Source organism: Hibiscus syriacus, unplaced genomic scaffold (assembly GCF_006381635.1).
Source record: "Hibiscus syriacus cultivar Baekdansim isolate YM2019G1 unplaced genomic scaffold, ASM638163v2 tig00110393_pilon, whole genome shotgun sequence".
Lineage (NCBI taxonomy): Eukaryota > Viridiplantae > Streptophyta > Magnoliopsida > Malvales > Malvaceae > Hibiscus > Hibiscus syriacus.
Genome location: NW_024062721.1, coordinates 570522 through 593520, shown reverse-complemented (window position 1 = coordinate 593520; position 22999 = coordinate 570522). Strand labels below are relative to the sequence as shown.

The 22999-nt window shown below is 36.0% G+C and overlaps 2 protein-coding genes and 1 long non-coding RNA gene across 4 annotated transcripts; 2 read left to right on the top strand and 1 right to left on the bottom strand.

Annotated features, from left to right (window-relative positions):
* Positions 1–7582: 7582 nt before the first annotated feature.
* On the top strand, positions 7583–10645 carry LOC120123406. The gene is made up of 7 exons (XM_039142304.1): positions 7583–8161; positions 8562–8614; positions 8753–8845; positions 8931–9152; positions 9845–9911; positions 10125–10232; positions 10475–10645. Exons 1-7 carry the CDS (start codon positions 7744–7746, stop codon positions 10531–10533), a joined length of 1020 nt encoding a protein of 339 aa, XP_038998235.1. The 5' UTR covers positions 7583–7743; the 3' UTR covers positions 10534–10645.
* A 691-nt stretch (positions 10646–11336) lies between these two features.
* On the top strand, positions 11337–17448 carry LOC120123404 (far upstream element-binding protein 2-like). 2 transcript variants are annotated; one of them, XM_039142302.1, is made up of 7 exons: positions 11337–11702; positions 12150–12508; positions 13053–13238; positions 13377–13478; positions 13579–13650; positions 13736–13852; positions 16099–17448. In XM_039142302.1, exons 1-7 carry the CDS (start codon positions 11492–11494, stop codon positions 17293–17295), a joined length of 2244 nt encoding a protein of 747 aa, XP_038998233.1. In that variant the 5' UTR covers positions 11337–11491; the 3' UTR covers positions 17296–17448. The 2 variants fall into 2 exon arrangements, with proteins under 2 accessions (XP_038998233.1, XP_038998234.1); XM_039142303.1 differs by having other exon boundaries at positions 12153–12508; positions 16099–17447.
* A 1251-nt stretch (positions 17449–18699) lies between these two features.
* On the bottom strand, positions 18700–19201 carry LOC120123408. The gene is made up of 3 exons (XR_005516186.1): positions 19116–19201; positions 18955–19031; positions 18700–18802 (listed from the first exon to the last, which is right to left on the bottom strand). It is a non-coding gene; the product is annotated as an uncharacterized LOC120123408 (long non-coding RNA).
* Positions 19202–22999: the final 3798 nt, after the last annotated feature.

Below are 22999 nucleotides of genomic sequence, written 5' to 3'. Positions count from 1 at the left end.
TTTTGTAGATTCGTTCGTTTATTAATTGCATGCGCCCAGTTATTATAGTTGACGGAGAACATTTAAAAGGTCGATACTTTGGAGTAAACTTATTAGCAGTAGCCATGGATGCTAACAATGGGATACTGTCAATAGTATATTTCTTGTGTATATTTTGTAGATTCGTTCGTTATTATTGCATGCGCCCAGTTATATAGTTGACGGAGAACATTTAAAAGGTCGATACTTTGGAGTAAACTTATTAGCAGTAGCCATGGATGCTAACAATGGGATACTGTCAATAGCTTACGGGGTTGGCAAATCTGAAACCTCTGATTCATGGACATGGTTTATGGGGCATCTTAGGGATTGCATAGGTCCTATTAGCAATCTGACAATCATATCCGATAGGGCAAACTCAATTGACAACGCTGTTATAAGGTGTTTCCCAGATGCTTTTCATGGACTTTGTGGTGTTCATTTGTATAGAAATCTAAAATCAAGGTCTGCTGGTATAAAAAATCACAAATGGACATACTGGAAGGCTGTAAAAGCTTATCGGGAAGTGGATTTAATAAGCATATAACGTTTAAGACGTTGTTTTGCCTCATGTGCTCAAACACTAGAAGATGTCGGGTTTGACAGATGGTCAAGAGTACATCAACTTGGAGCAAGATATGGTTTCATGACGTCTAATAGTGCAGAATCAATCAACGCTCTAAGTCGTCATTCCCAGAAATTACCATTACTATGTTAATGGGTTTTTTCGAGCCTCTATTCAACAGTGGTATACAAGAAAAGAAACCATGCAGTATTATTTCTTTAAATTCGTAACTTATCATATATTTTAATATATTTTTATTTAAATTTACAGGAACATTGGAACATCGTGTTACACCATGGACAGAAAAAAAAAGATAACGAAACGTGTGTGAAGTCAACGTCATGGAGAGTTGAACCATGTTCAAACACTTTGTTTGAAGTACTGGATAATAACTTAAATGGGCTTGTCGATCTAAATGCAAAGACGTGTAGTGTATGAAATGGCAAACATCTGGTTATCCGTGTGACCATGTTATAAAAGTTTCTCTTCATCTAAACCAAGATGATTCAAGCACATACGCTATGGATTGCTACACTACAGAAGTATATCGACAGACTTATGGCGAGATTGTCTACCCTATTCCACATCCTTCTGAGTGGGACATACCAGATGACTTACAAACAGTTTTGCCACCAGCCATGGACGGAAGGCTACCTGGCCGACCAAAAAGTCACGATCGATACCGTCTAAGGGTGAAGAGAAGAGAGATCGACATGTAGTCGGTGCAAGGAAAGTGGTCATAAGGTTGACATGTGATCACCAGTGCCATCACAATCATCTTTTCCTCTACCAAAATATGGATCCTCATCAAAATCCCAATCACAACCGGCTTCACCTTTTGGGACTGTTAACTTAGGTGATTTTTAAATGCAAACGTTGTATTATGTGTATATTATGTGTGAACTTTTAACATTTTCAGTTAGGCATGTATTAGTAACTTGAGTTTGAACATTGCTATGATATGTTCAGTTGTTATCACTTATTAGACATTCATTTGACTATCGTAAAGCGGAAATCGCAACGCGAATATGACTATCGCAACACGGAAATGACTATCGCAATGCGGAATTGACTATCGCAACGCGGAAAGGACTATCGTAACGAGATAATCGCAATGCAAAATGAAAATCGCAATGCGAAATGAAAATCGCAACGAGTGAATCGCAATGCAAAAATGAAATTCAGTCGTTGCGATTTTCATTTCGCATTGCGATTCTCTCGTACGATAGTCTGTTTTGCATTCAACATAATACAGATTGAAATCAACAAATCAACTATTACATTTCAATCAATTAAACAAGCACAAATATTATGTACACATCAATTAAACAATCAACATTACAAATCATCTTTTACAAATCAATTAAACAATCAAAAATAATAATGAAATCAACTTTTGCACCCAAAAGATAAATATGTTTAACAATACTTGCATTTGACTTACAAATTGTTTATGGACACTTTCATAACGCGGATGCAGGTAGGCAGCGTCTCGCATATATCGCTCTAGCCATAAAAGTAAAACCACAAGCCTACTGCACCTCTATCTCTATCAGTGGAGGTAGAAATGTGTACTTCTGTCGTCAAACGCTCCAAGCACATGCATACGAGAGGACCACAATCCCCTCTGGCTTCCTTCGTTTGTTGTGGCGCGGTCTCATCTCTGATAACTGTAACATTGAACTTCTTTGGCTTCTTGTTTCCAGACTTAGTCCAATAATCAATTGCATCCAGAATTTAGCCAAATGAGAGCTCCATCCCTTAATCATATCTCTCAAATCAGACAATGATATGTAATTATCATACTGTCATATACTATTGTCTTTAGGGATAGGAGCTGAAGCTCGACGATAAGCCAATGAGTACGGTCCAAAACAGGGATAAACACCTGCATCGAAATGTAATAATTCAAATTGCGCACTTATTTAAGAACACCTTTAAAATATTTAAACAAATATACTAACCTTATCGACCTCCCACCATGCAGGATAAAGTTTAGCTTGTCCATTAGCCAACACATATGATTCCAGTCGTTGATTCTTCAAGTGAACTACGTGAAAAGACGTCGGCATAATTGTATATCGCGTTTTTTAATATTTTTCTTCAATTTCCTTACAATTAGAAGACGTGTCACCCATGCATCAATATGTTGTTTTACAAAAAAACATATATTAGTGAATTACATAAATTTTAAAAAAAATTAATCAAACTGAAATATAAGAAATATAAGACTTACCCCCCATCGAAATAGACGTTGTCTTCAACCCCTAATAATACACCCCACCAAGACCGTTCAATCAACAAATACATATCATCGTTGAGTTTGTATATGTCAGCATAACACCCTTGGCTCCGCTCATGTAGATAAAAATCAACTGCGGTCTTAGCCCAAAGGGTATTATCCAGAATTGTTTACGGTAGTTTTTTCCTCTCCACTTCATCTGCCGGAATGGTACTGGCTGGTAACTTATACGAAAGCCAACAGTCATCCATCATGTCCGGCACGTGAGGGGGCTTCTCAATAATTCGATATATTACGCCGTGTGAATCGGGTTCTAGAATGTTGGGAGGGACCTCTTCAACGATGACAGTGGCCTCTTGAACGGTGTGAGGGGACTCTTGAGGGATGATAGGGGCCTCTTGAACGATAGGGGAGGCCTCTTGAACGATGACAGGTGAGTCGGGCTTTTTCTTACGGATTCTTCGCACTATTGGGGTGAACGGAGACGTAATGGCACGTGCACACCGTCTGATGCGTTAACTCCGTCTTGCAAGAAAAACCCGACGTAGAGCATCCACCTTAGCGGGCCGCTAAAAATAAATTAATATATAAATCAGTAATAACAGACAGATATTAAACAGTGAGAACAAAGACAAATATATTTCAAACTTGCACGGTATTCACCCAAGTCATATTATATCATTGTTCATAAAAGCATCAGATAACATTCCAGAAGTAAGAACTTATATAAACATTTAAAAGGACAACATATAGGTTTAGTGCAGGTTCAATGACAACATAAAGAGTAGTAGTTTATTCTTGAAACTTAAATTTCAACACTGTGAAGTTAGTATTTGTCTTTTGGTTGAAGTAATGCAATTCATTCAAGTTTCAATTTGTAGAAAAGAATAGAATCTGAAACTTAAAATCGCAACGCGAAATGACTATCAAATGCGAAAATGACTATCGCAATGCGAATTTGACTATCGCAACGAGAGAATCGCAATGCGAAATGAAATCGCAACAACAAAATCGCAACGCGAAATGACTATCGCAATGCGAATTTGACTATCGCAACGAGAGAATCGCAATGCGATTTTCATTTCGCATTGCGATTCTTTCGTTGCGATAGTCAAATTCGCATTGCAATAGTCATTTTTGCATTGCGATAGTCATTTTCGCATTGCGATAGTCATTTTCGCATTGCGATTCTCTTGTTGCGATAGTCATTTTCGCGTTGCGATAGTCATTTTCGCATTGCGATAGTAAACTATTCTTCTTCTGCAAATTGAAACTTGAATGGATTGCATTACTTCAACCAAAAGATAACCAAAAACAAATATTAACTTCACAGGGTTAAAGAATAAACAGTTAAACAGTATTGGCATCAACCAATGAATTTACTAAGCAATCTAAGTGAAATTACGAGTAAATTATCATCAAGTTAAATATGAAAATATTAAACTTACCTCGTTGCGTAGAGTATGAACCTCGTTCTGCAACAATGCTACAATCTCACGTAGAGCTGCTACCTCACCACGTAAAGTAGACACCTCAACACGCCATGCACCATTGTCATCGCGTAAAGTACCGACCTCCTCACGCAAGGCATTGACCTCATTACGTAACTCCCCTAACTCATCTGTTGGAGGTGGAGAACAGGGAGATAAACGTCGTGGCATCTTTGCGGTCGCCTATCATGAGGTGATGGTGGAGAAGAGGCTCGATGATGTGATAGAATAGGTGATGACTCTCATTGTGGAGGTGTATATTCGGGTCGATCAGGTGATGGCTCTGGGTGAGGTGATGGCTCTCGAAGTGGTGGCTGCTCATCATCCGTGCCATCAAAAAAAAGCTTACTAGCTTGCTACCAATCAGTGGCAAGCTCAGCTTCCATGGGTGTCAGTCTCTGTAATGGAGTGTTGGCCTCCTAACAATATAAAAGCTCAAACAAAGTTAAACGTGTACTAGTAATAACTTGTTTATAAACATATGGTAGTATTTGTGTTAACTTACATTATTTATTGTAGTATACGGTAGTAAATCTTCCCATTGCTGCAAGGATCGTTTCCTCTTCCAGGAAATAGCCCTATGAATATCATTAGAAGTTTTTAATGCATATGTCTGCATGGCGGGAAATGCCTCAAATATCCAAATCTACAAACAATATAATAACAAACATTAGTAATTGTTAAAGAATTAATTATAATTTTGGAAACATTATATAAAAATTATTACCTTAAAGGCCCAAATAAAGCCTGACAAAGTGTATTTGGAACCATCACCACGCAAACTTTTCCGATCATTAAAGGCAGACGGCAACTTATTCCATGTATCTCTCCATAGATACGAACCCCACGGAAACAAGTTCCATGCATTTATGTCCTCTACCAATTTAATTAGATCATTAGGAATAGGTTGTCGGGCCTCTCTGCCTAAAAAGTCGGCTTGCAAAAGTATTAGAAGGCATACTCGGACAACATCGACGTCATCCATCCGAGTAAAACCATCTTTCTTATTCAATAATCTCGTCAAGTCTTCCACGTGTAAATTCGACATCTCCGTTGACTGCTCAGGAAAAACCCGGGAAAACCATGATAGGCGGGTAATATGTCTAGTGTACCGATCTACATCATCGTGTCCGAAGCGTAGACCGGTGATTAAGCAAAACTCCTCACGCCCAAAGCACGTATACACCGGTGGAAAATCAAACCATATCTCTTCATCACGACGTTGTATAGTCTCTGGTAGATCGCTAGTCATGGTTTGAAGAAACAGATGGGTCAACATAGCATCTCCACCCGGATGTTGTACTTTCAGCCATGGCCCGAAGCAAGTATCCTCAAATTTTTTTTTTGTGCAGGTGAAAGCTTCGACGCAATTGTTTTGGCCAGGCTTACTTTATTTCTTAAGGTCAATTGAGCTGAATAAAAAGTTCTGCAAAAACAATAAACATACCAATTTAGATATACCAAAAACTACACTGTGAAGATATGAACAATAAAGAGTAGTAGTTTATTCTTCAAACTTAAATTTGCAATACTGTGAATTTAGTATTTGTTTTTTGGTTGAAGTAATGCAATTCATTCAAGTTTCAATTTGCAGAAGAAGAATAGTTTCTGAAACTTTAAATCGCAACACGAAAATGAAAATCGCAACACAAAAATGACTATCGCAACGCGAATTTGACTATCGCAACGCGAAATGAAAATCGCATTGCGATTCTCTCGTTGCGATAGTCAAATTCGCATTGCGATAGTCATTTTCGCGTTGCGATTCACTCGTTGCGATAGTCATTCTCGGTTTCAAATACTAAAATTGAAAGAAACTTGAATGGATTGCATTACTTCAACCAAAAGACAAAACAAAGACAAATACTAACTTCGCAGGGTTAAAGACTAAACAGTTTAGCAATATTGGCAGCAATCGAATGAATATAATAAGCAATCTAAGTGAAATGGTTAATCTATTATTGAAAACACCAGTAAACTTATCATCAATTTCAATATGAAAAACCTAATAATAATGCAAAAATTTCAAAATAAAAATAATTAAAAAAACTAACCCTCGGTGGTTGATTTGGTTGATTTTATATTTCTGACCGTGAATGATTTCGTCGGAGATGGAGACTGTTATCGTCGTGGGGACTGATTTCGTCAGAGATAGGGACGGCTGACGCCTTAGAGAGTGAGAGATAGAGATGAGACTGAGTTGTGATATAGGGTTTTAGGTTATGAGTTGCGATTACGGGATATACTGTGGACGGTTCAGTGTTCCGATATATTAATATATTCGTATTTGGAATTTAAAAAAAATACGCGTTAATACGAATGGCGCTATGTAAATCGCATTGCGATAGTCAGATTCGCATTGCGATTTACGTATTCGCATTGCGATTTACGTAATCGCGTTGCGATTTACGTATTCGCATTGCGAATCAGGAAAATCGCAACGCGAATTTGGGAAATCGCAATGCGATAGTCAGAATCGCGTTGCGAATCTGGAAACTGATTTGCGATACCGGAGATCGCGTTATGAATTATCGATCGCATTGCGATTTAGTTGGTCATTTTGGTAAATCCAAAAAAAGTTGGTTAAAATCGTATATTATAAGGCATTTTTTGTCACTGAGGTTATTTTCTCTATTATTATTGAGATGGATTCTACTACGGTAGTCAATCTGTTTAATAGTGGGATGACTGTAGAGTCTAAGATGGACGTCCTTCTACAACCTATTCGAGACAAATGTAATGGGTTTAATAGATGTTTTGTTACGTATGTATGTAGTGAAACAAATATAGTTGCTCATACGAGCTCTTGATTATAATGTTTCCTTCTTTTTTGAGGTCGAGTATCCGACTTTTCTTGCAATTGTTATAAAAAATGATTTGTATTCCGGATTGATTAATGTATTTTTGGGCACTTTTTCCCCTTATAGGAACTCAACCACGTATTGGTAGAAGATGTTTTTAATTAGACCCACTTTTCTTTAATATATATATATATATATATAATATGACACATTAGACATTAAATATATACAAATTTTTACATAATAGTGTATATTAATTATTAGTTAATTAAATTTTTTATCTAATAAAATCTTTTCAACAAGCAAATAAAACATTAAAAGGTAATAATTTATCAAAATTTCAATTCCTTAAACACTATTTTTCTATAAAGTAACGTTGATAATTGGAGAAGGATAACAGGGGGGGGGGGAAATCTTCTAGGCTGATAATTTTTGGTATCAATAGAAAGACGTGGCATGATGTGAGGCAGACAATCTCCGAGCCACAACCCTGAACGTCCTAGATGCCCACGCCATCATTCTCTTTTCCTCAACAAAACCAGCTTCAGCATTCAGCTCCAGACATTAGCGCGCCTACTCGTGTTTGTGTTGTGTTGTACTGTTTCGGCCCTTGTTATCCGCCTTAAAATGCGCGCTCTCCTTAACTTGAGACCTCCGTGCATTTCTTCTTGTTATTTTCCTCCTCCTCCTTCCTCCTCTTCCAATTCCTTTCTCTACAGCTGCTTCAAACCCAACAAGCGTTTCCACTTATTCAAGCCTTGTTCTTCCCTCAGACAAACAAACAAGCAGCAGTCCCTTCAAAAGAGTCCGCCCAATGCTCCACAGAGTCTTAGGTGGTTCCTCAACCCCAAAGGCGATGATGACGATAAAATCAAAGGGGATGGGGATGGTAATAATGGAGAAATCGAAGGGGACACTGCGCTTAAAGGTACCCTTTTGGCTGGAGTTTTACTTGTGGGTGTTGTTGGTGGATTTGGTTTTTCCGGGTACATCTACAAGGATCAAATCAATGCTTTCTTGAATCAGTTCTCCACTTTCATTGAAGGTATTATACTTCATGAAGTCCGGACCTTATCGCTGTATTCGGTATTTGTTTTTGTTAATTGGGTCTCTTTGAAATCGGAATTGATTTATTTAGATCATTATTTGAATTTGCTGATTTAGTTTGCTTAATCTTTCTACGTTTTTCTTATTGATTTGGGATTTACATGTATCTTCTTATCCACTAAAGAAATTTTAACACTGTAATTCGTGCAACTTTAAACCATTTACAATTTTGCGTTTGAAGTTATCTGCACTGTGAAAAATCCTTAAATAGCATATGGTGCTTGGAATGAATTTCAGATTAGACTAGTAGAACGTACTTGTTAGGGGCTTCGTGCTTTCTTTCTTTCACGTAATGAACGTGGTCTAGAATTTTAATGGTGGGTTTCCTCAATAAACAGGTTATGGACCTGTTGGATATGCTTTGTTTGTAGCAGTTTATGCAGGATTGGAAGTAAGCATCAATTATCATCTTTTGTGCTTTACCTTTTTTATTTGGTGCTATTCGACTCCCAACAATGAGTTACTTTTTTTTCTAGTTTTTTATGCAGTCTAACGCTTGTAAGTCATTTTGTTATGTTGTATGTTGTAGGTTCTTGCTATTCCTGCCATTCCATTGACCATGTCTGCTGGTCTTCTTTTCGGCTCTGTCATTGGCACCATTTTAGTCTCTATCAGCGGAACAGTAAGTTTGTTATCTTCCTAATACAGGAGAGGAGAGAATGCAAGTGCGCTGGAACTTGTGTATTAATATTCCTTTGATCTTTTAGGTGGCGGCAAGTGTTGCCTTTCTGATTGCTAGATATTTTGCTCGTGAGCGAATTCTAAAACTAGTTGAAGGGAACAAAAAGTTCCTTGCAATTGACAAAGCAATTGGAGAAAATGGCTTCAGAGTTGTAACCCTCCTTCGATTGAGTCCTTTGCTCCCATTTTCACTGGGGAATTATCTCTATGGATTAACATCTGTGAAGTTTGTGCCATATGTTGGGAAGGTTTGCTTCTTATCTTTGAAAATGTGTGCTTGCTTTTATGTTTGTTGTGATGTTTAAATGCCATTGAAGAGATATTCATGATTCACTAAATTGACAAATAGTTGCATCTACCTTCAGCTTACCAACTTTTTGTAAAATTTTGTTATTAAAGAAAATTAATTTATCAGCTTGTAAAAGAAGGGCTAGGATTGTTATTCTAAATGTTTCAGGCATGCTCTCGCTACTGCAGTTTTAAAATTCTCTCCGTGTCTCTATTTGACTGAAATTGATATAAGATTCTGCTGGTTTGATCGCCAACTGCACCGCATTTTCTCATATAAATTAGAATGATCCTGAAATTATTTTTACTTTTCAGTTTAAAAAACATTTATTCAATTGGAATGATCAAGATTTGTTATATTTGCATTATCATTAATAAACGAATTCCTAAGAGCTTTCCATGATGTTTGCCAAAAGTGGCTGGAGTTTTGAGAAGAGGTCCCTAATCCTCAATTATGGGAAGAGAAAGGGACCTAAAGGACAGTTGTTTAGCCTACAGCTTGCTATGATCTAAAGGTTAGATTATGATGTAAAACCAACTTGGTATTTGGTAAAACACTTATCGCCTTTGAATTGGGAAATAGAAGTTTGCTAGAAGAAGTCTACCTGCTATCCACTTTTTTCTCCAAACTGAATCAATGGTTGTCATGTAGTTGGCTGGGGATGCTTCCAGGAACATGGGCTTATGTCAGTGCCGGTGCATTCGGTCGAGCAATTATTGTAAGTTCACATTTATATTCCTTTCGACGTAATCTATATGATACAATTTTAGTCATTCAAACTTCATATTTTTTATCCATGTCTTTTGGGAAGAGGGTAATGACCCCATGACACTTGCACCTATTTTTGGTGTTATGGTTAGTTATCATGCAGTTGCCTGAGTTCTGGTTTTATCAAATGACTTATAATTTTCTCCTTTTGGGACCTTTTCAGCACGAGGATTCAGAGTTCGGGATCAGTGGAGGAAATGGTATATTGACACTTGGACTCGGACTGCTGGTCACTGCTGTAGCAGCAGCTTATGTGACGCAGCTTGCAAAGGTAATGTCATTTGGATAACTTGTCGTACTGTTGACCTTTTTATTGCCAATGTTCATGTCATCAGTCCAAATTTCATTTGATAACTTACTTTCGAGTTCCAATTCCAAGAGGCACGGGGCAGGTTAGGATTAGTGGTTGCCTAAAATCTCACACGACAGGTTGTCGGCAGTGAAAATGAATTGTGTCCTTTCCCCTTCCGAATTACTCATCTGATATTTGTTGCCTGGATTGTGATGGTGCAGGATGCGGTGAAAGATATCGAGTGAGCATTCAGGAACCAATTTTGGTACACTTAAGTTGATGACAGAATAGTTGAAAATTGTAAAACTGACGACTGCACATCTAGCGTATATACATCAAAATCAATTTGTATCTAATGCAATGAATTCCACCGTTTAGTGGTGAATGTACAATCCTTTCTTATTTTTACGTAAATCATTAGCAATAGCCTTTAGGCGTTGGGTTTTCCAATGGATAACTATTCATCATTCCCCTCCTTTTCGATGTAGTTGTTGCAGTTCTTAGATTAGAACCATTTGCAATGACTTTGGCAAATGAAAAATGGTTCTATCCTGCATGTCCCGACTTATTTTCAATGACCACTAGTTAGCGCTTGGGTCATTGAGAAAAGGAAATCAAAGCTTGAAAGTATCGCCGCTGCTTTCATGGTCATTTAGAACCTCCATGAAAAGAAATCAATTTTTTCTCTAAATTTGTCATCATTAATTAGAACTTTCATTTTGACCATCGATTTGTTATACAACTAGCTACAATTACGACATGTCCGCATGTTAACAATAATTGTGTTATCATCTTATTGAAGGTGTTAATTTATTGAAAAAATAACATATGGGCATGCTAACTTAATTGTTATTGACATATGAGTGTATTAAGCCAACTATTGTTTACCGTCTGGGTCAAGTCGCAGAAATGAAAGTTTTTATTACTATTAGTGATTTAGTGAAAGTTTTTCGATTTTAGTGACTAAAGTAGAACGTCCCTAAAAGTTAATTACTGTCAGTGTAGTTTACCCAAAAACTAAAACGTGGACCAGACAAAATTAGGAAAAAAGGAGGAACTGTGAATGATATTTTCCCAGCTATAAATTAGCCTTAAACCCTATTCCACAAACCCAAAACGCGATCTTTTTATCACTTCTTCTTCCATCCTCATCCAGCACTTCAATACTTTCATTGCTTCCCAGTTTGTCCCTTCTTCTCGAAACCCTAGATTAGCTATCCCTTTTCCCGTGCATTTTGATGGCGGAGGAAGAGGCCGTAGCCGCTGTACCCGATCCTGTCCCGTTCGATCATAAGCGTAAACTTGAGGATCTCGAGCCCCAAGACCCCCTTGTCTACATGCCTCGTGACAATGCTGTAGACCCCGATGCGGAAGATAACAATGTAGCGCCATCTGATTCGTCCGACTCCAAACGCCGTAGGCTCGACGAGGATAATGCCGATGACTTGGGTAATGAAAACGCTATCTGTTTTTTTTTTAATTTTCTTTTGGTTTTATGTTCAATTTTAGGAATGAATTTATGGAGTTAAAATTATAATTCTAGGGTTTCGTTGCTATCTTTTACGATCTTTTTGGAAAATTAAAGATGTTTTAGATTGCGAGATTGTATGTGGTGTGAATATGAAGTGAGAAAAATAAGTCTCCATGTAGTTGATATTTTTTCTGTTATTTGCCTTTACTTGTTTTTGGAGGGAGCGTATGATTGAAATGTAATGTTATGTTGAAATACAGTATGTGAATTTAGGAAATTCGATATTAATTTTTAATAATTCAAAATGTGGTATTAAACACCTTTTTTTCATTCAATTTTCTGCAGAATGCAAAAAGAATAGTTTATCAATTTATTTCTTTACATATCTAACTGTTCTAGTTCTATGTTTATTATGCTTAACATAACAGCCAATGAGAATGGGTTCCAAGCTGAGGAATCAGACGAACCTGCAAAGGAGGAAGAGGAGGCTCCTCAGCAAAATGAGGTTAACAAGCAAGCAAAATATGGCGGTTCTCCTTTAAATGATGCTGAGGATACTGTAAAACATGACCAAGTTGAAGGAACTACGGAGGGAATGGATCAGCAGTCAACAGATAATCTTGAAGCTGCTGATGCCGAGTTAGGTAAAGTTGAGAGTTTCGAGGCAGATAATGGTCAAGAACCCACTAAAGAGGATAATGAACAACCCTCTGATGAGCTGCCTCAGCAGGAGGTTGATGATGGTTCAACTATTACTCGAAAAATGGAGGTTCCTAATGCTAAGGTATGCTGATTAATTTATTTAAGCTGTCTCATTGTGAATTGTTTAATTGGGTGTAAACTAAGTTGATTTTTTCTAAGTTACTTCAGCAAACATTACAATAAATCCATTTGTACTATACTCTGTTTGTTATCATGTCAAACAGGTTAAGAAACTGGTCCATTATCAAATTTTTTTTTTATCTAATGCTAGGTTCTCCCTTTGTTCTCTCACTCCCTTAAGCTGAATGTCATCTATTAAATCACATATTTTGAAAGGGATATTGGTATATGTATAAACTGTAAACTACATTAAATGTGTTTTCTGCATTTCTTTTGTTCAATGTTTGGTGACCTTTACCTTCTATCTTGTTATCCAAACAAATGCCTTACGCCCTCTTCACTATTGCGAAACATCTTGTTATCCAGACAATGTTACTTCATGTTTATCACGTTGTCACAAACTAATGCTCATTACTTCAGGTTGCATATTTTAATTAAAAAGCACTCAATCTGATTTTGTGTGGGAAGTATGTGTTATGATTTTTATTTCTCATATGCTTGCGCAGGTTGGTGTTCTCATTGGAAAGGCAGGGGAACCTATAAGGTACCTACAATACAACTCAGGTGCAAAAATTCAAATTATGAGGGATGCAGATGCTGATCGTGATGCACCTACAAGACCTGTGGAAATAATTGGAACATTAAGTAGCATAAACAAGGCTGAGAAGCTTATAAATGCTGTCATAGCAGAGGTTGTATGTTGTTTCTGAAATTTGGTTATTCATATCTAGCTCCATGCATTAATTATTTAACCTGTTCCTTCTCCTCCTCTACTGCCAAATTTCTATCCTTTGTTTCTTGTATTAACTTGATGTTCAAATTGGTTTCAGGCTGATGCTGGTGGTTCTCCTTCCCTAGTAGCTAGGGGTCTTGGTGCCACACAGGCTACTGGTGCTGTTGATCAAATTGAGATACGAGTTCCAAATGAGAAGGTTTTCTTCCCCCCCCCCCTTTCCGCTATATTTACCTGAATGCACTGGTTAAAAGTTGCATTAGTCTTCACTATGATGTATGTTACCTTACCTGTTTCAGGTTGGTTTAATCATTGGTAGAGGTGGGGAAACTATAAAAGGACTGCAGACTAGGTCGGGGGCTCGAATTCAGGTAATTGATGTATATTTGTCCCAGCCAGGGTTGAAGTTCTTACAAAACTGACCTGGCCAATGCTGACAATTTAATATCTTTTTAGTTGATACCTCAACATCTCCCAGAAGGGGATGGGTCAAAAGAAAGGACAGTGAGGGTAACTGGGGATAAGAAGCAAATTGAGATTGCCAGAGAAATGATAAAAGACGTTATGAATCAGGTCTGCTTTTTTATTTCCTTGCATGTTTTTCTTTATAATTTATTTTCTATTAGTATTTTGACTGCATCCTGTGTATCTTCTTTGAATATTTGTCACCGGAGCTAGGGTATCTACTTTGAAAGAAACTTTGTTATTGAATTACCAGCAATGAACTTATGGTATAAATTTGTGATATTTGATCTCTTAATCCATTAATTTGATGAGTTATGTTTTGGAGCATCTGATTTTAATTGTATCTTTGTGCTGGTGGCAAAAAACATCTAAGATATGTTTGAGGCTAGTTTAGAACATGTCGTGAGCAAAATATTATTGTTTGTGTAGTTCTGGATTTCTCTTGCATGCTTTCCTGATAGATTTGGCGGATCGGAATTATGGGAGTGAGAATTAATATAAATTTACACAACCTTTGATCCCTCAATTCAATCATTTGTTGAGTCTTGCTTTGGAACATCCTATATGAATTATATTATTGTGCTAATGGCTTAAAAACATCTAAGATATGGCTGAGGCAGTTATGAATATGTCACGGGCATGATGTTATTGCTTGAGTAGGTTGGATATTTCTTCAATGCTTTTCCTTGTAGTTTTAACAGAGTGGAATTACTGGAGTTGCATAGGTTGTTATATTGAGGTTTGCTTCTTGTGTTTGTAACTTAATATCTTACTCTCAGCATGTGCAAAAAACATTTGAAAGGATCACAGGTATTCCATTTAAATGACATTGTTTCAAGAAAATCTGCATGTGAATTTGGATGTGTGAGCTTTTTCCTTCTCTTCACAAATAAAATATGCTCTTTATGAGATACGATTTTAGAAGAGGATTACATACATTGGTAGTGAAGTTTTTAAACTCCTGAATCAGGGCTAGAAAGTTTTCGCACATCTATTTAGTTATTATAAGAATTAATTTTCTTGAATATATCCTAATAGGACATATGGCAACCCTCTAACCTTGCTTGTGGAATTTATAATCTTCACCACTGGTGTATATGTTTTTCCTTTTAGCAAATATCAAAATAACAAGTCTCATATGGTATATAATTGAGTGGGTACAAATCTATCTCCTTCAATGGATTTGCCAAAGCAAACAATCAGTTATAGTGAACTGCATTTTCTTCTATGAGATATTGCCATCGGACTTGAGGAGGACTTTCTTACGGGGAGTGATTTTTTTTCCTGAACAAAGAGTGAATTATCCATGCCAACATCACTTGAATGCTATTAGGACGATAATTTATGCAATCCAAGATGCCGGTTGCCATGCTTTATTTATGTTGAAGGTGCCAATTTCGAACTCGTTGGCTTTAAAATCTGCAGATTTTGGGTACCTATTCCATGGGGTCAGCATTGCTTTCTTGCTGTAGCAATAGACAACCACTATTCCCCTTCATCCACTGAAGAGAGGTATCTGGCATTAAACTTTACATTGCAAGATGTTAATAGTTGGTAAGATTGCTTTGAGACTTGAAAATTGAAAATAAATAATGTAGTGAGACTGCATGAGAGGCCTCCATGTTCTATTCTTGAGATGTGTTGGAAGAAGTACACCTGGTGAAGTCATCATGTCTGAAATGTATATTGGATAAGTACCGCCTTGAATGTTGTTTGATACCATGTTTAAAATATGATACTTTGTCCTCCTGTGTATAGAGCTGATGTGCTAAAGTTTATTGCTATAAGATCAGAAAAATAATTGACATTGTGTTATGTATGTTATCGTGCTGCATCACTTGGATGACATGATCTTATGTGAAAGTCTTAACATATCCTTGTAGTTCAAGATGCCCGAAAGATATGAGGTTCAAGTCGATCTTGGTCAACTCTCATGAAATCTCATATTCTTGTACTTAATGATTAGTTTAACATTTAAGATCTTCACTGTAGTCTTTGATTAGTTTAACATTTAATGATACAGGTTGGTGAGATTTGTCCACTTAGAAATTTAGTATGTCAAATAGGTGATGATATTTACTTCCTCTTATTTCCTTGCTTCATAAAAAGTTTGATTAAAGATGTGGTTCGACAGACACCTCTTTGCTTTTTCTTATTTCTCATTTTTGTTTAAATTAGTATTTGTTTCATCATTGTTGCTGTTTGCTACATGATTCCTGCTTTAACAAAGCAATGACCTAGTATCCTGTTTATTTTGTTAACATGATATTGGTACTTGTCTTCTACTTGGATCCCCCCCTCGAAATTGGTGAATGAAATTCCTTATCTAACTTATTATTTTGATTGATGGATAGACTGTCAGGCCATCATCTCTTTCTGGTGGTTTCAATCAGCAGGGCTATGGACCTCGGGGAACTGGTGGTCCACCGCCTTGGGGTCCCCGTGGCCATCCTTCACAAACAGGGTCATATGATTATCAGCAATGGGGACCATATCCATCTCAAAACTCTCATTACGAACCTCCTTATGGTGGCTACCCTTCTCATCCAATGGCTCCAAGGAGCAACTTTGGTCCTGGTTGGGAGCAGAGGCCTCATAATATGCAGGGACCTCCGCAGAGTGGAGGTTATGATTACTACAGCAGGCCCTCACCTGCTCCAGCTATGGGGCCAGCTTCGTCTCAGTCAAATTATAGTTATGGACAGCCTCGTGGTCCGGTAGATTATGCCCATCCACCACCCTATTCCCAAGCTGCTCCGCAGCATGGCTACGGACATGGATATGAAGAGAAGTATGAAAATCACACCCCTGTCCAGCATCCTTATGGAGGGCATGGGTCTACTCAGGCAGGATATGCGCAGACAGGTCCTCAACCTGGGTATGCTCCTCAGCAGCAATATGGCAAGTCACCATCATATGCAATGCGATCACAAGTACCCCAATCATATGGTCCAACCAATCAACGTGTTGAAGTACCATATCAAGGTCCAACTGCACAGTCATACGGTCCGAATGTCCCTCCACAGCAGCAGTACCCATATGCATCAAGTGGGCCCACACAACAAAGCTATCCTCCATATGGCTCTGCACCACCTAGTGATGGATATAGTCAGCCTACATCTGTTACTGGCCAAGCTTATCCGCAGCAAGGTACCCAGCCTGTTGGTTACAGTCAGCCAACCGTTTATGCTCAAGCAAGTACTGCCGGGTATGGTCAATACCCACCATCACAAGGTTACTCTGAACAGCAACAAATTCCAAACAATGCAGGTTATGGCTATCAAGGGGCTCAGGATTCTGGTTATGCTAGTGGTGCTGCGGCGACATATGGTGCACCGCCAACCAGTGGCCAATCCACTTATGCTCAAACAACAGCAGCTCATCCTACCTATGATCAGTCTGTTACCCAATCTGGTGGTTATGCAGCAGCAACAGCACCAGCATCAGCACCAGCATCGGGTACTGCGCCTGCTGGGTATGGAAAAACAGTATCACCCCAGCCTGGATATCCGCAGTACGATTCTACCCAGATGTATGCTGCACCACGTTGACATGGCAGTCTTCCTGTATTTGGTGTGTTGGTTAATGTAGTCATGTACCGAACAACTTCTAGATGGCAGTGTCATCTTTGGTATTTTTGTTTTTAACTTCCGGTGCTACTAATTTCTTTCATATCTTTGGTTTTGTTCTCTTGCCCTCCGGATAATATTTTCTACTAAATGGGAGCTAACACTGTTATTAATAATATTGTTAATTTCTTTTATGGTCTGGAGTTTTATTTTATCATTACTTTGTAATATTTTGTTCAAAGTAATATATATTTATAAGATTTCGATCAATAAATCAAATTATATTATATAACTATTGGCACATTTAGCTGTTATCTTTTTTGGACTAAATCTTTCATTGTTTGCGTGCTGGTAAGCCCTGCACGGAAGTGGATACATCCACAGGTTGAACTATACATACAAAGCTGAAAGTTTGTTGATATTAAAAAACGTTTAAAGAAAAATATTAAACGGAATTTTGTACGGAGATGGTATGTCGATGCCCATGCCAAAACTTCACACAAGTAGCCCAAGTGTATTCCGTAGCCATTTCAAAAACAAATTAATGTCCACTGCGGTGCACTCTTTCGATAGCCATTTTGACACGAGATAGAGATAATACAGCGTCTTATAAGGTCCACTGTGGTGCACTCTTTTGATAGCCATTTATTTCACACAAGATAGAGATACTACAGTGTGTTATAAGGTATGTATGATTTTTCAATCCGGAAAGTCAAACACACCTTCATCTCAGCCTCATCTGTATATAGGGATGGGCATAGGTCTGATTTGGGTCGGGTTTCGGCCAACCCCACCGGACCCGAAAATTTTACATCCTTCACCCGACCTGACACGATCCGAAAATTTTACACCCTCCATCCGATCCGATTTTTTTAGTTAAAATCTGAACCGATCCGACCCGACCCGAAATAATAAAAAAATTATTTTTATTCAATAAAAACAGTGATTTAATTGGGAAAAAATAATATATAGAGGAGTATTATTGTAATTATTCATAAATATATAAGGTAAAATTATATTTTTTCCCCGGGTCGGGTCGGATAGTTTTCACCATAAATCATAATCTGACCCGACCTGAACATCACCTTTAAAAACACCCGACTAGAACATGAATTTTTTTTATAAAAAAAATCCGACCCGACCCGATCGGATCAGGTCGGAACCTGTCGGGTTCAAGTGCCATGCCCATCCCTACATGTATCATCCTATCAAGAAAATTTGACGTTAAAACCATAACCCAAACAACTGAAAATAGAAGATATATACATTATATAGAAAGGCGCGCAAAAGCTTTCTTGTATTCCTGAAGATCAAGTAAATCAGGAAAGGAGAGATAACAACTACCTTGCATATTCACAAAATAGCCCGATTAGCTCTATCAAATTGTTTGTCAACTCTCTTCATCCACAATAATAGTGGACTCGTTGCCAATCCCGATGTCCATTAAAGACACCATGTCATCATCAGGCAACATTGGTAAAGGAGAACCCTGCAAACTTGAACAGGAATTACAAATGATATTCCAAAGCTATAAAGGGCACTTTCTTCAGGTATAATTTCTACTACTAGAAAAGAAAACAAATCATGACAAAGAAGAATAAAACATAAAAGGCGTCATCACGAATTCGTTAGAAGATAAACCTCTTCTTGAAGAAACAATTTCAGCTTCAAGGACTTAGTTTAAAAAAGCTTTCACAAAGGGCCTTCAGTTTTCCAACCTAAAATAGAGAAAACTAATTGTGAGTGAATCCTCAACGCATATCCAACTAAACATGCTTGAAGGAAATGGTCAAGAATATAACTGTTGTAGTGGCTGGCAATTTCTTTGTCAATGGATGGTTCTCACCAACGGATGGAGCCACACATTTCAGAGTGATGGCTGCACGTTATATACACAGTTGAAAACTTTTAAGTCCATGAAGAGACGTTAACAAAAAGAAAGACGGATAAATCTATGATTCGTACACAAGAATTATCAAGATATACGCTAATTATTAAAACTATTTACTAAAAAAAATCCCTGCCACGTCAGACAAGTGACTTAAATGTTTCACAGAAAAAGTGTGTTTCAAGAAGATTAGAAGATATACGCTAATATCAACAGTTTATCAAGATATATCTGCCTGGGAACTCATTTTAGTATGAACTGCTAACTTAAGCAAGTGGGACCATAAATAACAGAACAGTATAATGTGCTTCACAAGATTAATGACTGCTATTATGCCTTACTCCTTCCTTTCTCGAGCACTTATCTGAAAGATTGTTGGATAAGTATACATTAAATTCATTAGACCCGCACAAAAGAAAGAAAACAAGGCAGGCCTTTTATGCAGTATCTAGAGTTTACCTCGCTCCCATTTAGCATTTCAACTTTTGCTAATCGTGCAATTAAAGCAAATCGTGGAAGACAACCTCTTCCAGGATCAGTTATCGGGTTATCAGAAAGCCTGATGTCCTTAAGAGTAATAAAAGAACAATAAGAAAAGATGCTAAACATTTGGGATGCAGCAAAGGGAAAAAGAAAAAAAAACCATTCCAAGAGCAAGAATCTAGCGTTGGAGCCTACTAATCTAGCGTTTTATTAAGGTCTAGTTTAGTGGGTATGATTCATAAAACTTAGTTGATCAGGTAGCTAAACAGCAAAAATATAAATTCGCAGAAGCATGTCACATTATACATGTTTGGGCATTATGTGCAACCAGTGGTGCTTGCATATATAATGTTACCTTTAATCACAAATATTTGATTTTACCCCCACAGAAATAATTAAAGTAGAACCTTGTTCCATACTCCATTGCTAATATCATTACTTCCTGAAGCCAGATGAAGACCGAGAATTACAGAGTTATGAACTATCAAGAGAATTCAGCAACCAGAAAACACCGGAACACCATCCTGGAAAGGTTCATTCTGACCTTTTCAGTTGAGAAAGTTTCAAGATTCCATTCCATTCAGTTAAGCAATTATCTTCCAAATTCAAAAGCCGCAAAGAAGCAAACCCCTGAACGGTGGAGGATGATGTTGGCTGACGACAAAAAGTGGAATAAAAAGCAGAGGCATACATCAGAGGGTTGGTAACATTTAGTGCTTGAAATAGTAAATAAATGAAAATAAATTTAAAGATATCCTATTTTGTTAATTAATTGTTTCGAATTATTTAATCCAATTTTGTTAATACAAACTTTGAAATGCATAAATAAATGAAAATGAGTCAAACATCTATTTTTTTCCCTCAACTCTCTTTCAAATCCGAATTGGACCCAAACACCATTTTTAAGAGCTTAAGAACTCATCTTGAAGCTAAAAAAAGGAGGAAGTTGAGGATTACCTTTGATACTCTTGATGAGTGGTGTAACTTCTCAGAGTTATCACCTTGAAGTTATAGCATATCAATCGAGTGAAAATAGAGACTTAACTTGACCCAATACAATGAAGGTATAATGTTAAAATTAGTCCATAATGCTTATCAAAATATCATTTTTGACCCCTATTCTGTTTTAGAACATCTTGCCCTCCAATATTTTATTTTGGGATAAAAAGACTCCTCTATTGATAGATATCGTTAGTTAAAAAATAATTAGCACTCCAAAATAAGAATCTTTTTACTCTAAAATGAAAAACTATGAGCCAAAATTCTACATAAAGAAGAGTCAAATGATTATGGGTAAACTACGCATTTAATATCTAAACTATCAGTTTTGATCTATTTTAATACCTAACTTTTATTTTTATCAAAACCATACCTAACGTTTAGTTTTTGTTTCATTTTAGTACCCGTTGTTAAAAATTTAACGGAACTTTTGCTCGTGACATTTTTTTCATGGGTAAATTACATTATTCATCCCTTAACTATCTTCTCAATCTTATTTTGGTCATTAAAGTTTAAAAATTCTCAATTTAAATTCTCAACTATCAAATTGTTCATGTTTAATCACTCTAATTTATTTTTTAATAATATTTTATGACATAATATTTTTATTATTTTATTAATATATAATTAAAATAAAAAATTTGAAAGTTAGAGTGATTAAATTAAGAGTAATTTGAAAGTTAAGTAATCAAATTAAAATAATTAAACTTCAATTATCAAAATAGGAGTGAGAAGATAGTTAAGGAATGAATAATGTAATTTACCCATAAAAAATCAAGTTGTAACAGATCCGTTAAGGTTTTAACGGTAGGGTACTAAAATGAAACAAAAATTAAATGTTAGTTATGATTTGCAACAATTAAAAGTTTAAGTATTAAAATAGACAAAAATTAATAATTTAATATTAAACACGTAACTTACCCAATGATTATTCAATCAAATATTAAAAAAAATTATTCTAAAATGTTAATCACTAAAATGCTTCAAGAAAATGTTGACTAACAGTGAAAATTTTGATACTATGCCTACAATGAAAATTTGTTTAAAATAAAAAAATAACAACTAACTCGTTAACTATTGACTAACAACACAAAAACTAACTTTTAGCTGCAAAACCCAGTTTGGCTATCAAACCTAATTCGAGTACAAAACCATAAAAACTAATTACTAATCGACACACTCATGTAACTGTGTGGAAAACTAATATGCAAATATTTTTTATAAATATTTAATATCAATTTTTTATAATAATTCATTATATTTAATAAACATGAAATATAATAAATTATTTTAACAGTTTTATTTGATGAACGTATTTTCCTTTCAATGAAATTACTGATCCTGTGACGACAGTATTAAGAGTATGATTAAAAAATAAAATAAAACACTGGCCTAAGTTAATAGGTTTAATAAAGGATTACGGAGATGCCCAGGCCAAAACTGTTGATTTATACACACATTGGTTTAATTAATTAAAAAATGAATATAAATATTTTTAAAAGTGACGAGCTTTATGAACAGAAAAATATTAATTTATTACTAAGTATATTAAAATAACCACTTATTGTCCCCCACTTCACGATTCACTAGAAACTAATGGAAAAAATTGTTTTTAATTATAAATAAAATATAATAAATATTTTGAAGTACCAAATCAAATTTGAACACATTTACGTGTAAAAGTAAAACAACCTTTCTGTATTACAAAATTTGAAGATCTAGATGATTGATTGAATTGAATTTTGTACTCATCAAAAAAAAAATTCTTTGGAGAAAAGTCAAATAAAGTATGGAGATTTCGACCAAATGAAAAGAAGTATAGTTTGACAAATTTGTCCTTGGGAATGGTTTTTCTTTTGATGATATATTGGATGACTTTATACATTTGCTTTTAATTTGTATATAAAATGATTGGGAAAATAAAATAAAATATAATAAACGTCTTTGTATTATCCTACAATACCATATTTGGATTAACGTATTTCAGAAGTAAAATGGTTGGATAGATAAGGAAAATTGATTAAAATAGTATTTTTTTTAATAATTTAGGTCATTGTAAGCTATTATTTATTTATAATATTTTTTAGTAATTGACAATATACATACATTCCCTAAATTGAATTATTTGAACTCAAAATTTCTGAAGAGAATAATATTAATTTTTACCGCTAAAGTCGCTTAATGAATTGAATTTAACAAGTAAAATAATTATTTTATAAGATTAAAAAAAACTATTAATATTATAAGAATGACGTGGTAATAATTTAAAATATATAATATTTTAACTGTTATTATAATATCTATTCAAATTATTTA